We start from the raw sequence: 16018 nt of genomic DNA on the forward strand, positions 1-16018 counted from the left end.
CTTTCTATTGCTTTTAGTCTCTAATTACTTCTGCCTTCTAACTATTAAGGGCAGACTAGCAGTATATACTTAGGGTTCTGAGATTGGTAGCTATATTAGCAAGCTCTGCTTTTAATTCCTAGGACGTTTCTTCTAAATAGGTAAGATCTAAGTCTAATATATTTAGATCTGATTTAAATAGCTAGGCTTGCCTCGGCCCTGTTTAGGTCCTTATAGAGCTAGTAGTTGTATTAACCAAATTTGATTAGTGCCTTTAGGGTTCCTAGTCTAACTTGTGTTTTGTTCTATTCCTGCTCCTATAGGTATCTAGCAATTGATTCTGCTAGGCTTTATTTCTCTCCCTTTAGCTTGTCTTCCTTTAGCCTTATATTTAGTCCCTAAAGCTCTTTCTCTAGCATTTCTCTTATTAAGACTCTATATTGCTCTAGGTCTTTAACTTTCTAGGGAGTTATTTGTAGCCTGTCTCGCCTCCTAGTCCTAATATACTAGGCTTTTATCTTGTCTAGTGCCTTTTAGATAGTCTGTTAGGCTAGGTATTCTATTATCTTTGCTGCATATTAGTGTCTTAGTCCCTTAAAGTATTATTTAACTAGTAGGATCCCTAATTCTATTTCCACTACCCTTGTTAGTATAGTTTTATATACTTCTAGGATTTTCTTTAGGCTTTAGGTTTGGGATCTGCTAACTAGTTGCTTAATCCTCTTTAGTGTTTTCTCCTAGGCTATCTATATCTATGCTCTATATAGCATTGCTAGCTTGATAATTGCTTTGTATATGACTTTGGCTTTCTCGAATGTAGCCCCCTATATAGAGGCTATAAGCCTATTAATGGATTGTATATTAGCATCTGCCCTCTACTTTACCTTCTTTACTTATAGTCCCTAATTTAGTTTTAGATCTAGCTAGATCCCTAGTACCCTAAGCTCTGCTAATAGTTAGGTTTTAAAGCCTTAGATAGTAATTAATTGCTTTATATTGTAGGTTGATTTAGCCTTACTAAAGTAGATAAGCTAGTACTTTTCTAGGGCGAATTTTGCTCTATACCTCCTTGCCTATTTTTTACACTCCTAGTGCTTCTCTTCTAGGATCTTATAGTTGGTTTCTATTGTCTTAGACTAGGCTAGGATGTTTGTATTATCTACAAACCCTAATGCTAATATATTCTTTAATTCTAGGAGTAGGAGTAGATCTGCTATAAAGATAAGGAAGAGGATTAGGGAGAGTATTAATTCTTAGGGGATTCCCTTTTTAGTTAGTATTAGGTCTGATTTGAATTTGCTAAGAATGAGCTGTGTTAATCTTTCCTATAGGAAGGACTAGATAAATTGGACTATCCAGTTTGGTATAGCTTTCTGTTTAAGTATATATAGGAGCCTTTTATAGGAGACATTGTTAAAGGCTCCTAAGATATTAAGGGAGAGGAGGGTTGCTACCTAGTTTTAACTATAGTGCTAGATATACTTGATCTATTCTATAATTAGTTCTATAGCTATTAGTATTAACCTCTTCTTTCTTCCTCCTATCTAGCCTTTAGGAAGGATGTTCCTTTCTTCGGCAAAGGTTGTTAGCCTTTTAGCGACAATTTTCTCTAGTACCTTACCTATTATATTAAGTAGGGCTATCGGCCTATAGGCCTTAAGCTATATATAGTCTTCCTTCTAGGGCTTCCTTAGCACTACTATTAGGGACTTCCTAAATGGTCTTAGGTAGTGTCCTAGTACTAGGCTTTGTAAAAAGATATTAGCTAGTACTAGGGCTAGCCCCTTCCTACATGCTTTTAGAAGTTTGTTGTAGATCTTGTCTTCTCCTAGTGCCTTATTGCCTAGAATTTTCTTTAGGATCCTTTTAATAGTTTCGGGTTTAACCTAGGTGTCTCTTAGTGTGCCTAGTAGTAGAGTCCCTTATTCTTCCTCCTTTATATCTAATAGGTCTACTTGTACTTTTCTATAGAAGAAGTGTTAGCCTAGGGCTCTTGCTTTCCCTTCTATTATAGTCTATATTTGTCCTTGTTAGTCTATAATGTCCGGGAATTGTAGTAGTATATCCTTATCCTGTTTAGGTCTCCTTACCTATTTAGCTATCCTCTATATCTCCTCTAGTTTCTTTGTAATTATTCCTATTATAGATCTCTATTCTTATATCTTGTCTTTCTTAATCTAGATCTTCTTTTCTTAGTAGGCTTTATTATAGTTGTCCTATGCTTCCTAGGTATAGGTTTGTATCTACTGCCTCCTAGCCTTCCTTACTGCTTTAACCTTCCTTATACACTTACTAGTTTAGTATAGCTGCTAGTATAGTAAATGTTTCTTTGCTAGGGTATGCTTTCTAGCTACCTGTTTTAGGATTCCTATTAGTTCTTCTACTGCCTTATCAATGTCCTCTAGCCTTAGTAGGTACTTTATTAAGAGTTCCTCTAGTTTTAGGTCCCTTTCTAGTTCCTCCCTAATCCTACCCTATTAGGCACCTTTCTAGTTAAGCTTCTCCTCTGGTTCCCTTTCCTAATTAGCTTAGACATTTAGCTTAATCTATACTAGGAAGTGGTCTAATGATTCTTCTAGTTCCTAGTTAACCCTATATCTTGTAATCCTATTCCTAATCTAATGTAATACAAAGTATAGGTCTAGTGTACTGCTGCTTCCTCTTGCCTCCTAAGTAATTAGTCCCTTTAGGGTAACAATTTCTATTCCTTCCCTCTCTAATATATTAATTAGTCTTCCTACTAGGAAGTAGTAAGCTAGGGTAAAGTCTAAGCCCTAGAGGGGGTAGTAGAGGTTGAAATCCCCTAGTAGGATTTGGTAGGTGTTCCTCTAGATAACTCTAGGTAGTCTTTCTAGGGTTTTCAGTTAGGTACTGCTTCTTAAGTCTAGTAGTAGGTTGTATATATAGTAGACTTAGAGTGTACCTTAGGATATCTCTACTTAAACTAATATTAGGTCCCTATCCTCCTATAGTATAGCCTACTAGGTTTCTATATCTATCTCCCTACTAATATAGATATATATCCTTAGGGCTCCCTAGTTGTAGATAATTAGGTAGTATCTTAGGTCTTTAACTATTGCTAGTTTCTTTATATATAGGTTGAGCTAGGGCTCTTAGATTGCAATAATGTAATGTTCTTTTAGGTTTAGTGCTTAAAGGAAGCTCCTCTATACCTTGTCTTTGCTCTTATTGATATTATACTATATAATGTTTAGTGATGTTGCAATATTTATTAGGTTTTATCTATATTATTTCCCTATAAGTTTTCCTTTAGTCTTCCCTTACTTTAGACCAATATTTAACTAAGCTTTATCTGCCCTACTTCCTTTCCTGCAATATTAAGGTATCTTAGTCTCCCTAGTTGCTAGTAACTCTCTTGTACTAGTGAGGCCCTAAATATGAACCTATTATCTTGTCTAGACCTCTTTTGTGGCACTTAGCTAGGTTGCTTCTATACCTAGCTACCCTAGCTTGTTATATATCTTTTTAGTGTATTGATTCTAGCTTCCTTTACCTTCCTAGCTGCCTGTATTCTTACTAGGTATTCCTTCGCCTAAGAGGGGTGTCTTTTAGTATAGTATATATATCTTGCTTCTCCCTTGTGTGCTTTACATTCTTTAACCTAGTAATCCCCTATATAATAGGAGTAGGTATTGGTTGTCTTTGTGTACTTTGCTGCTAAGTGTCTATAGTGTTGATATTTGAAGTACTATATTATCCTATAGTTGCTTCTATATATCTCTGTTTCCAATCTTTTAAAGTCCTAGAATAACCCCTAGTCTAGTACTATGTTTGCTTGCTCTATACTCCCTACCTAAATAATTAGGGAAGACTGCTTCTTAGTCTCTTCGATTTTCCTTTTAATCTATACCACTTTTGTAATCTTTAGGCCTAGGCATATAGCTTAGTTTTGTCTCTATAGGCTCTTAATATCCTATTCTTCCTTAAAGCTTCTTATTATGCTATAGGCTATAATTATGAATTGCTGTTAGGAGACCTTTGCTGTTTTCCCTATCTTAGTTGTCTATTCTTTTTGTGTTTCTAGCTTCTTTTTGTCCTACTCTTATACTATAAATAGCTTGATTACCCCTTTACCTTCGTTCCTAGCCCTAATTACCTCTTTAACCGTAATTCTTTCTAGAATCTCTTTCCCTATAAGTCCTTAGATTTCCTTTTGCTCCTATAGGTCCGTAATATAGACTCTAACTACTGTCCTCGGGGGTTTTAGCGCCTCCTAACTAGCTACTACTGCCTAGGTACGGTAGTTTAGGCTTATTTCTAATTGTTTCTTCGTAATCTTTGCTGCGACTATATTAGCTACCTTTATAATTACGTAGCTTGCCTAGTTATAGATTGCTTTCAGTCCTCTAAGGAGTTCTAAAATTATTATCCTATATGCCCTCTTAGGGGTTCTTCTATCTTCCGCCTTTAGCACCTCCTCTACCCTAGTATATAGTGCTTTCTATTCGTCCTCCCTTCCTTCTTAACTGTCTTCCCTTCGTCTCTAATTGTTCGCTACTATCTCTCGGCCTCCTCTTACGTAAGATATAGGAAAATAACCTTAAGCAATTTATATAGCTATAGTATAGTAAAACGGCCCTCCGACGCTCTTCTATATCTACTCCGATAATTAATAGGAAGAACGCGAAATAGTGTAATATTATGTAATCCTTAATCTATTACTATTCTTCCTCGCTATCGTTAACAACTACATCGCCTATATCTTCTATATTACTTCCGACTTCTAGTCTATTACTAGAAGGGTTTATACGCATTAGATCTAGCACCTTAGCGTCTACCGGCGGCATAGGTAGCAGCTTAGCACCTAAGTAATCCCTAATATCCGGACACTTTAAGCTATAGTACGCGGCGACCTTGTTTCTACGATAACAAGATAGGCAGTTAGTAAGCAATACAGCGACTAGATAATAGGACCCTATCGGCATTAGACTAGTACGTAACCCCTTCTTATATTCGAAGAATAGCTAGCTATTAGTTACCTTACCGAACCCCTATTCGACTAACTAGCGTAGTACTAACTATTCCTTCGAGACCTGTGCTATTATAGCGTTACGATAACCGCCCCTCTTCGATTTCTACGACCTAATAATACCGTCTACTTGTTTGTACGTAGAGTCGCCGAATATAAAGAGCTTGTTATCTATATTGTTATTATTAAATAGGTAATGCTACACCTAGTTAATCCCCGACTCGCGCACTATTCGGCCGTCCCTATAAGAGCTAGGATAAGGGCTATCGATAAGTAGTATTCTATCCGGTAGCTATATACCCTAGAATTTAATACTATAGAAGTGCTTATAGCTATTATAGAACACCCTCTAGTTGCGACTAGGCCTCGCAATCTTCCTTATAGTGCCGTTAATATATCTAAAGACACTAGACAGTCCGACCGATAGATATAGCGACTCTGCTAGGCTCCGGAGATATTGCTTAGTAAGCCGCCTCCTATTAAAGAATAAGAACGACTTCTACCTTATTACTAGACTATATATAGCCGCGTTAAATACGTAACTCAATATAGTAGCTAAATAGCTAAACTTCTCGTCTAGGTCCTTCTAGAAGCCTAGACTAGATAGCCGCTTATAGACTATATAAAGCACCGTCGTAGGTAGCAATTTAAGGCCGACTAGTAACACGATTAAACCGATATCTAGCAGGTCTGCTAGCTCTGCCAATTTGGGCCTTATAAAGCGGAAGTTACCCTAGATATTAGCCTCTAGGTAGCTAGGGAGGTCGAAGCGCTGTTTCTTATAGACTCTCGCTAGTTTAAATAGTCGGTTACGCCTTAACTAGCGGTGCTGCTATTTACATGCGGATTTGCCTTCCCTCTACGCCTACTAGTTCTTATTACTACTATCTTCCTTAAGGTATTTACTAGTAATAGCAACAACCGTTATAGTAGCTATAGTAACTGTAATAGCTCTAGTTTCTATAGTTTAGTCTATAGCTAAGGTCTATAGCTAAGGTCTATAGCTAAGGTCTATAGCTGAGGTCTGTGCCCCTAGGGGGTCTAGAATAGGGGCTCCTTACTGCACTAAACCGCTTTCGATTACATGCAAATTGGCCTCTTCTAAAGGTCCGTAAAAAGCGCCACATTGATCCTTCACATAACGGTTAGGAGCTAGCGCTTATTTGGAAGCCGGTAGCCAAATTGACCATTTCTGAAGGTCCCTAATGCAGGGCTTTTGGCACCGAATATCTGGTGCTCCAAAATCCCTTCCATAACTTGCACAGCCGTGCCAGCCAGCTCAACGTGTTCAATCGACTTCAGGTTAGCGTTCAGGGTAATTGTTACCTCGATGCGCGATTCCCGGCCCATCTCGACGCCTTGTGTAAGCTCGAAATGCGAGATTCTACTTGACGCGTTTTTGAGCGCAAGATAGCTCGTCAAAGCGCAGGCTGCGGAACCTGTAGCCGGATCTTCGAAAGAGCCTTCGATCATGCGAGTGCGCAGCTGATACATAGCCGTATCGTTATGCCCGCGAGCAGGTGTAGTGGAGGTGATGACATAGAAGTGCGAACCCGAGAAGCCTTCGTTCCACTCGTCGTCGAGTCTCGGCTCAGGTTTCTTCCCGGTCGAGATCTTGCTCAACGTGCCTAGATCAGGCAGTTCTGCCTGAAGAAAATTCATGCCTTTTACGGGGCTAGTGACCTGCACCACGTCGGTTGAGGTGACCACACCTCGCAGAGCAGGTTGCAGGTCATAGAGCTCTTCCAGCGAACAGGCATGCTGTACGTGAAGGTGGAAATTGTGAGGGATGCTGGCTTTCGCTACTTTAGAAGCGCGATCGTAGATTAGCTGTATGGGACCTGCATTTGCGATGAGCCGTGCCTGATAACTCGTGGGAGATAAGGTGCCTAAGGCGTAGACCTATCTCGAGACTAGACGAGAATGTTAGCGATTCCTACCTTTATATTCTTACCTGCGTTTTATTATTAGACAATTTGCCTTTACGGAACATAGCGGTCCGCGTCCCGTATATAGACTACTCCGTAGCGGGCTTAGATAAAAACTATACGGAGCTAAGCAAATTTTTCTACTAATTAGGGCGGGGAATATAGGAATCGCTATTCTCGTCTAGGCCGTTTCTATTAGGATTTCGACTTCCTATATTAAATATTTATATAAGAGAATCGCAAAACCCTAGTTTTAATACTAGAACGACTATTTCCTATAGTAAAAATTTCTCTCTATAGCGGGAATACCTCTCTCCGTATTACTATCTTTTTCCCGAAGTTTCCCGGATACGAAATCGGGTATAAATATATCGTCGTCGTCGTAGCGCCCGCGTCGCGATATACGCTAGGTAGATACGACTATATTATCGCGTATTTCTATTATAACTATACCCTCCGCGGCTTTCTAGCCTACTTCTGTAGGACTATCTCTATCCTCTACTACGGATAGATATATATCTAGTCGCTCTCCTTCTAGTCTATCTACCTCCTCCGATCTTTCTAGTATTCTATCTTATAAGTATCCGGGTAACGGGTCTACCGAAAAGGAGGACCTAGCGGATCGCCTATAACTAGAAGCAGATAGCATTATAGACGGTAATAGCGTTAGTAGTAGCGATAACGAGTCGACCCGCTATATAACTCGCTAGCCCCGCGCTCGTCGCGATAAAAGATAGCGCTATAAAGAAGTAATACGCAAGATACGGGAAAACAACCTTACTATAGGGAAGGTCGTACGGTACTAGGCTAGTAAACTACGGAGTAAGTCCTATACGTATCGCGTCGGCTAGCTCTCTATTATATTAAATACGGAGCTACGCAAATCGAAGCAGGTTAAGTTGTCTAGTAGTAAGAATAGTAATATTATTCGTAAACTCGATTACCTAATTAGAAAGAGCTTGTATAGGAAATAGCGGAGGACTCTTCGATCCGCTACGGAGGTATCCGAGGCCGTAGCGGGCGACTAGGCCGCTACGCTACTCGAACCTATTAATAGATTCGATAATCAATTCTCCGTCTAGCAGTTTAAGGATATATATAAGGTTATCCGGGATATTGCTCTAGCGTAGCATTAATTTGCCCGTAGCGTATTAGTTAGGTAGCGTAATAAAGAGCCGGATAATCTCGATATACGAATATTTACCCTTACTACCTTTATCCTCTATACTCGCTCTCGGAAAAAATCTAATTAGTTTGCAAAGGCATTCGGTCGGTACCTCCTATTAAATAGCGTAAAGCGGAGGGCATTAGATATCCTATCGGGGATTAGTTTAATCGCTACGTATATAGTACTATACCGTAAGGAGAAGCTTTCTAGGAGCGAGTAGAAGGTAGTTATTTAATCGCATTGTAGTTAACTCGTACTTATTCTATATAGGAAAGACTCGTCCGGTTAGCGTATAATATTATATAGTACGTAGTCTACGATAATATCAATTTCTAGGATACGGTTCGGGATTAGACTGTATCTAATTAGTTAGTTATACGCAATCTTACTACGGCGCTACTAGTACGCTTTACTCCGTATATTCGCTATCCCGATACTAGCCTACGCATTAACGATTTCAAGGCGGATACGCGACTAGACGCTACGGATATCTATAATGCCTCTACGCTTAGAGAAGATAAATAGTCTCGGAAATTGTCGATATATTATATATACGCGGCGATTATAAGCATCTTCGAAAATAAGCTCGCAACCGTAGTCGAGGACCCTCGGGTTAAGTCGATTACGCAGTAGCTAGGACTATATCCGCTACGGGCCTCTAAAACCGAATTCTACCCGCTTAGTACGATTTACTATAGCGAGAGTACTATCGATAGAAACGCCGCGGTATAAGAGGACATTATACTATACAAGCTGCGCCTTAACCTAGTTATAGACTTCCTTATACAGTTGTAGCTTTTCTACGGAGATTAATAGTCGGTATAGCGTATACGGAGCAATAAAGGTAAAAATACTAAAAGTATAAGGCTATTCGAGCGGCGGGATTAGATAATGCCCGTTGCGGGACTCTTCTATACCGCTATAAACCTCTATTATACACTAGTTCGCCTTTTCTAGAGTGTTAGTTAGGATGCTAGGTCGGAATATAGCCTTTTCTAGGATAAGTAGGTATTTAGTACGAAAGGATTAACCGAGAAAAAACCAAAATACTAGATACTACGTCCCGTTGCGCTTTATAGGTACTCCGTAAGGATTATCGCCTTATTCGTTAAGCAGCTATACTATAGCGAATATTTCCCTACGGATTTACCTCCTAATTTTAGTAAGCTAAGGGCGGTTATACCTGCTATAGTAGGTCTTGCTACGGATAAATATCTCTAGTTCTTAGCAGCTGTGTGTAGTAGCTACTTGCGGCCTTTAGTATAGCTAGAAAGACAATAGGAACGGGTATATTGTATACCTAGGACAAAGCTACTCTTACCGTAGTAGATGCGCCGGACTCCGCTACGGTTAGAGCCTATCCCGTAGGCATAGCCTAGAATCCGCGATCCTACCTAGACTGTGCTTTATCGGCGACTCTATATAACCGAGCTCTAGTTAACTCTCCGATATACGACTCGGAATACAGATATTAGTTATATTAAACGTCTCTTACCGCAGCTCGTAGTAGTATTTTTCGGAGCTAGATAATATAACTACGGGCGCGAGATACTATATCTAATTTAGCTACTTAAGGGCGTATCTCTATATCTCCGTAGCGCGATTCTAGCCGGCGGCGTCGTAAATATAATAGGTAGGCCCGGGAAAGGGATCGCGGTAGACGAATTGCTCGAACTAGTTAGTTTGCGGTATAGGGATAATATACGAAATTTTAAGAATTCGACGTATAATATAGTAGAAACATTTGATCGTGTTTTGTATACTACTTTCGCTACAATGCGAGTAAATAATGCTTTCGAGGACGAATTCGGGATCCGGAATACTACTAATCATTCCTATAAGGATACAACTTACGAAATTTAGAGGCTCTCCGCTCGACTCTTTACTATATACCGTAGCGTAGGCGATCGGTACCGTAGCGCAGATAATCCTCCTATTATACCTAACCCGTACTAAGCTAGTATTAATAAAATCTATAAGGAAGTATAGGATTTTAATGCAAAATATCTACGTAAAGGCGTATCTATAGCCGTAGCACCCGATACGGATTTAGATACTTACGATGCGGGACTAGATACGGATTAAAATACAATATTTAAAAATGTCGAAGATATAATACTAGATATATTAGACCTACTAACAGTTTAATTATATAACGTCTATTTTAGGAAGTTTTACGCGAAGTTCTAATATTTACTTCGACTTTAGCGGTTGTTTTTTTTTACTATACTACTATTATACTCCCGAATCCGCACCCTATATCCGAAAACTCGAACGAACTAGAAGGACGGATATTCGAACAAGAGCTGCGGAAGTACTTTAGGCCGCCGCGGATAAGAGAGTAGTAGCAGAATACCTTCCATAATTAGATTTATAGTATCTAATAGCTCTACTCGGCCCTCGTATCGCATTATATAATAAGAACAATACTAATACTACTCGAGAAACACTATCTATTCTATCGTACCGATACTAAAAGAACTAGAGCCGGTAAAATATTAGAGAAGAAGCAACCTATAGAAGCAAAGAAAGTCTATAGCGGGCTAGCCCTCGCCCGTATCTACTCTACATTCTTGCTATAATACTACTCGCGAGCTACCTTAGGACTAATAGTGCGCAAGTAACGGCGCACTTCTGCCTTAACCTCTTCGTCGACAACGATATTAGCTAGTAGGAGCGATAGGTAGAGAGTGCGGCTCTTAGATAGGCCGTTATAACTAGCGTAGTAGACCGAGCGGCCGTTAGCGTATATCGTGCCCTATACCTACCCGCTATTCGCATCGCGCTCCTTATTTAGGCCCTTAAGGAGCTCCTTAAGGACGTCGCCGGATCCGAGGCGGAACTTCTCGATAATGCTATAGAGTTTGTATACGTACTCGCGCTACTTCTTTTCCTATACCTTCGGGTCCTTCTCGGCTAATCTACGTAGCGTTTCTAAGATATTGAAGGTATAATTAAAGATAACTTTATTAAATTAGAAGCTCCTACCTATTCGCTCCTAGATAGCCTATCTAGTCGACTACCGTAGTAGCTAGTTATAGGTCTGCTTCGCTTACCCGCTATAGTACCGATTATATGTCTACTATCGCGTACCTATACCGTCCTTACTATATATAGTCTTAGCTTGTCTCGGTTATATAGCGCCGTCGTAGATCTCCTTTAAGCAGCGACTATAGTTATATAGACCTATAAGTAGTAGGCGGCCTTCGAATCGAGGGGGTATCGATAGCGTACGTTAGGAGAGTGCTATATTCGATGTTAGTAGCGATATAATAGACGTATTAGACCTACCGGAGAACGGTATAGATTGCTACGGAGTCCTAGTCTAATCCTACGGAGTTCGTATACTACCGCTACTACCGCCGTGCTACTCGCTACTACTACCGCTACTACCTAGTAGTGCGATCCGATTCTTTTCCTTCTATATACGCGCCCTAGCTAGGGCAGTATTTGCCCTGTCCTTAGATACGGCCTTTTCTATAGCTTCTTATCGGAAGATATTATCTTATAGCTACCGCGTAGGGTCTCGACTACGATACGCTACCTCGCGTAGGTTTTGCGCCTACTACTCTAATAGAATCCGCTTACGAGGATCGGCGCCTAGTATTAGCTAGTAACCGGCTCTATACCTATAGGCTAGTTTTAAGCCTATATAAGAGGCCTCCTTCTATAGAGTAGACAGATTATTAACCTCGTATAGTATATTATTTATGTTACACTTCTATAATGCCTATATTGCAGGGCTCTAGTTATTAGCCTAAACGATAGTCTCGTTATCCTATCTTGCTAAACATAGCTGCCCGTATTGCTATAGGTTATATTACCCTTAGTAGCCTATACTATTGCTATAAGTAGTAGTAGTAGTATTAGTTTCCGTCCTTTATTAGAGCCGAAGGTAGGGCTATCTCTTTATATCTAATAGGTTCGGGTATATTGAAGGTAGTCTCTAGGCACGAATAGCTATAACCGAAGCGAGGGTACGATAAGAGCCTACGATACGGACGATACCGAAGTATCTTAAAAGGCCGTTACGACAAGTAGAGAAACCTCTTAACGAGGGCATCGCTTTAACCCCGAAAAGCTACAAACCCTTAGGACTGTTATAGCTTAGGGCCTAGTCTATAACTATAGCTAGCTTCTAAGGACTCGGCTCCGGGTCGAAGACCTATTTAGTACCGCTTGCTCGAGATAAGCTACCGCCCGCCTAAGGAAGAGATAGATTAATTACCTATTAGCCTTGCTTAGTTTGCTAAGACTATCTATACGATAGCAATTTCTAGATTACAGGTTAGATACCTAGACAGTTCCCCTATTAATCGGGTAGATTGTTTCGGGATTTGCTACCTCGTTCGGATAGTGCTTAGCCTTCTACTAGAAAAAGAAGGTCCCTGCCCCCCCGCCTAGCTAAAGGAGATAACGATAGTTAGTAAAGTAGCTGGTTTCTAGGATCTAGGTGTGAATAGAGATTGCAGTTCCTTCCTCCGAGCGGCTTTTATCTAAATTTATTAAATTAAAGCTCCTAGGGGTATCTAGGCGACCCCTAGGAGGCTAAACTCTAATGCTACCCCGGGGGTAATATTAGAGGAAAACAGCCTAGTACACTATTTTCTCGCATAGTAATATCGAAACAAACCAAACCTATAATATATACTAAAAACACTTTCCTATAGCATTTTATTTTAACTACTTTATAACAATCGAATAAGCTCTAGCGAAAGCGAGTATTACGAATTAGCGGAATCTTCGGAATCTAATAACCTACCGGACCCTATTAACGAAGAAATTAGGCGACGACTAGTTGTTATAAGCGCTATCGAACTAGGGGCTATCGAGCCTTCTACGCCCGAGGCCCTCTATAATGTCGTTATAAAGATGATTTAAGGGCAAACTAACCTTCTCCGTTAGAATAGGCGTCGCCCGCTAGAGCCGGGAAGTAGTAGGAACCCTTTATTCGAAGGGTAGAACGCTACGGCGTACGTAGAACGCTTTAAGAACAACTTAACCGAGTACGGACTCGAAGAGGAGTCGGACTAGTATAAGGTCCGGTCCCTTACGAGGACTACTATTACTAAGCTTTACCGAACCCTTAGAACCCTAGTTAGCTACCTAGAAAAGGACGACAAGTCTAATACCGACTAGGAGGTCTTTAAACAGGCCTTTATAAGGGAGTATTGGGATCGCGATAGCTGTCGTATTAAAGGCAGTCGTACGTAGCTTAAGAACCTCTATATAGAGAGGCGTACCGAAGATAACGACCTAAAGGAGTATATCCGCGAGTTTGTTAAGTTAGCGGACGGCATTAACTAGTAGGACCTCGAGAATTCTTAGAGAACGAGGTTGCTCCTTAAAGGGTTGCCGTAGTCTACGGCTAAGCGTGTCTTCCGTCGCTATAAGCTTAGCGAAGCTAATCCCGAGACCTTTAGGAAGTACAAAGAGGTCCTAGAGGCTGTTAAGGACGACATTAACAGCTCCGCCGATGCGAAGAAGTTCATTTACGGCGAGGATAGGAATAACCTAGCTTAGGTAAAGAGCGACGCCTCGGGAAGCAGAGGACCTAAGTTCCTTCCTAAGTCGTAGAGCGGTCCTAAGACCGTAACTCCTACTATTACTAAGTACTCTTAGGACGTTACGGACTTAGCTAAGTCCCTAGCCTAGCTCAACCTTAATACGAAAGTACTATAGCGAGTTAGGGAGGTTATTAATACTAGTATACTAAAGGATATACTACCGGTCTACTAGATTTCCGATCCTAACTACTCTAAGGCCCCTTTAGTTAACGTCTACGCTATACGAAAGATCTATTCTAACTTAGATAGTAAGTGCTAGATGTACGGCGGTTTTAAATATATTTAATTAGACTGCCCTATCTAGAAAGAGCTTCTTAAGAGGAAGCTCGTTATATAAGTAAATAGTCGGTTCTACTATACCGATACCGGCGATAAGATTAACTTCGAGTAGGATCGTAGAGCTCCGAAGCTGCCTTAACTTAGGAGTCTTCTAGAGAAGAAGTATAGTAGCAAGATCGAGTTTAAGGATACTAGGAACAGTACCCTCGCCGCTATTGCTAAACGAGAAACTTAGAAGGTTAGGGCAAAACAGGTTAAGGAGCGGAGTAGTAATAGTACTACTAAGCCTATTAAAGTCAACTTTGTGTCTTAGGACCCGGACGCAGTTACTAATGTTCACGCAGTTACTAAGAATAGTATAGATGTCTACGCTACTATAAGGTCCTAAACTTAGTCGTCCTAAACCTAGTCCTAGGGTAAGGGCAAGAGCCCGTAGAACCCTACCCGCCCTAGTACGGCAGCCCCTACTAGGATACTTAAGAAGCAGGTAGCTAATAAGGCTAAGAAACAGCGAGAATCAGTCGCTAAGACTAAGACACTCTAGACAGCTAAAGACCGTATAACCCGAGCTAGTATAGCTACTCCGGAGGTACTAGAGACTCCTGATATCGATATAGAGGATAATACTACCGACCTTAGTAGTACCCTAGGCCTAGCTAACCCGCCGGCCTATAAACGAAAGCTAGCCGACCTAAAGAGCTTTCGCTTTAATAGGTATATAAAGAAGTATAGTGCTAGGCCTACTAACTCTTACGATACAAAGGTAAATGCTCTCTTCTAGGCTTTATAGTTCCTAGACCTTAAGTCTAACGTGTCTATAGGGGAGCTTCTAGTATACGGTTTGCCTACTAACCTACCCTAGAGCCGGATTCCTAACGATGCTACCTTTATAAAAGACCTTATAGCCCTCCGACGTAAATAGGGGCGAGAGGACTATATCGACGTCTCTTCCCTATAGTTCCTTCCTAAATTTTTAGGGGCCTAGGAGTTAGTAGAAGGCGAATTAGTAACCTACGAGAGCTAGGAGACCATTAATAATGCTAACGAAGAGGGGATTAAGGAGATAGGCCGAGGGGATAATAATAATACTAGACCCCGCAGTGGTTCGGGTTGGTTTGGTTTGGTTTGCTAAGCCGAAACTCTAGTTTGGTTTAGGTTGGTTTGCTAAGCAACTATATAAGTAGCTGGTTCGAACTATATAATTTATCGGTTTTTAAGAAGTGTACGAATGTATACGTAGCTTCAAGCAAGCCCTTTGTAAGACTTAGCAGTGTAGCCGGCAGCGTAGCCGGCATTTTTAGTCCTTAGTACTTATAGAATTTTCGAATCCTACTTAGGCTACGTAGTTGTATAAAGGTACTTATATAACCTCAAATCTATAGACAATTAGCTAAGGGCACTAACCAATTAAAAGTATACATATACATACACAAGGCATTATAGTTTAGTTCGGAAACTGCACTCCTTAGGTATGAATTTCATCCTTTCGTTTACGGTTCAATTCCCTAACTGCTTAGTAGAATGTCTTTATCTAGATCTAGGCAGAACTCATCGATTTCCCTAGAAGTCCTCCTCCTTAAGAAGTTTATGCACTTTCCTACCGAACTATTCGATAACATTAAGTACTAGGATAGCTCCTCCCTCGGTATCGGTATAGTATATAAAAGAGCTATAAGGCAGCTCTGTAGAACGTTCTACTAGTCACTCGCTATACTAAGGCCGAATGCTAGTTCGTTCCTTAGAACTCTTAGTTATTTAGGAGATATAAAGGGTAGGGTAGGTAGTAACTTCGTATTATATAAGGAGGTAGAGGCTGCTATAGAAGAGGCCTTCAACCTGTAGAAGATAGTGAAAGATATAGAGGCAGCTACAGGTCTAGGTACCCAGTTGAATTTTTAGTAGGTAGAGTATAAGGATATTTAGAGGGAGTATTAGGTAGAGTTGCGAAGGCAGGTGTATAATATGCTCTAGAAAACAGGGATAGTGCCTATAACTATAACTATTAGGCTCTTCAACCTTCCTTATTTTTCCCTGTTTTCTTTTTATAAAAATCTAAACTAATACAAATCAACCGGAATGTCTATCTTCTTTTAGTTCTTTGAAAAAC

The 16018-nt window shown here is 40.4% G+C and overlaps 1 protein-coding gene across 1 annotated transcript; it reads right to left on the bottom strand.

Annotated features, from left to right (window-relative positions):
• Positions 1–6114: 6114 nt before the first annotated feature.
• On the bottom strand, positions 6115–15393 carry MYCFIDRAFT_176394 (uncharacterized protein; the record flags this gene model as incomplete). Its single annotated transcript, XM_007930172.1, has 3 exons — positions 6115–6161; positions 6193–6839; positions 15374–15393. 3 exons carry the CDS (start codon positions 15391–15393, stop codon positions 6115–6117), a joined length of 714 nt encoding a protein of 237 aa, XP_007928363.1.
• Between the last annotated feature and the right edge of the window lie 625 nt (positions 15394–16018).

The sequence above is a fragment of the Pseudocercospora fijiensis genome (genome assembly GCF_000340215.1).
Source record: "Pseudocercospora fijiensis CIRAD86 unplaced genomic scaffold MYCFIscaffold_6, whole genome shotgun sequence".
Lineage (NCBI taxonomy): Eukaryota > Fungi > Ascomycota > Dothideomycetes > Mycosphaerellales > Mycosphaerellaceae > Pseudocercospora > Pseudocercospora fijiensis.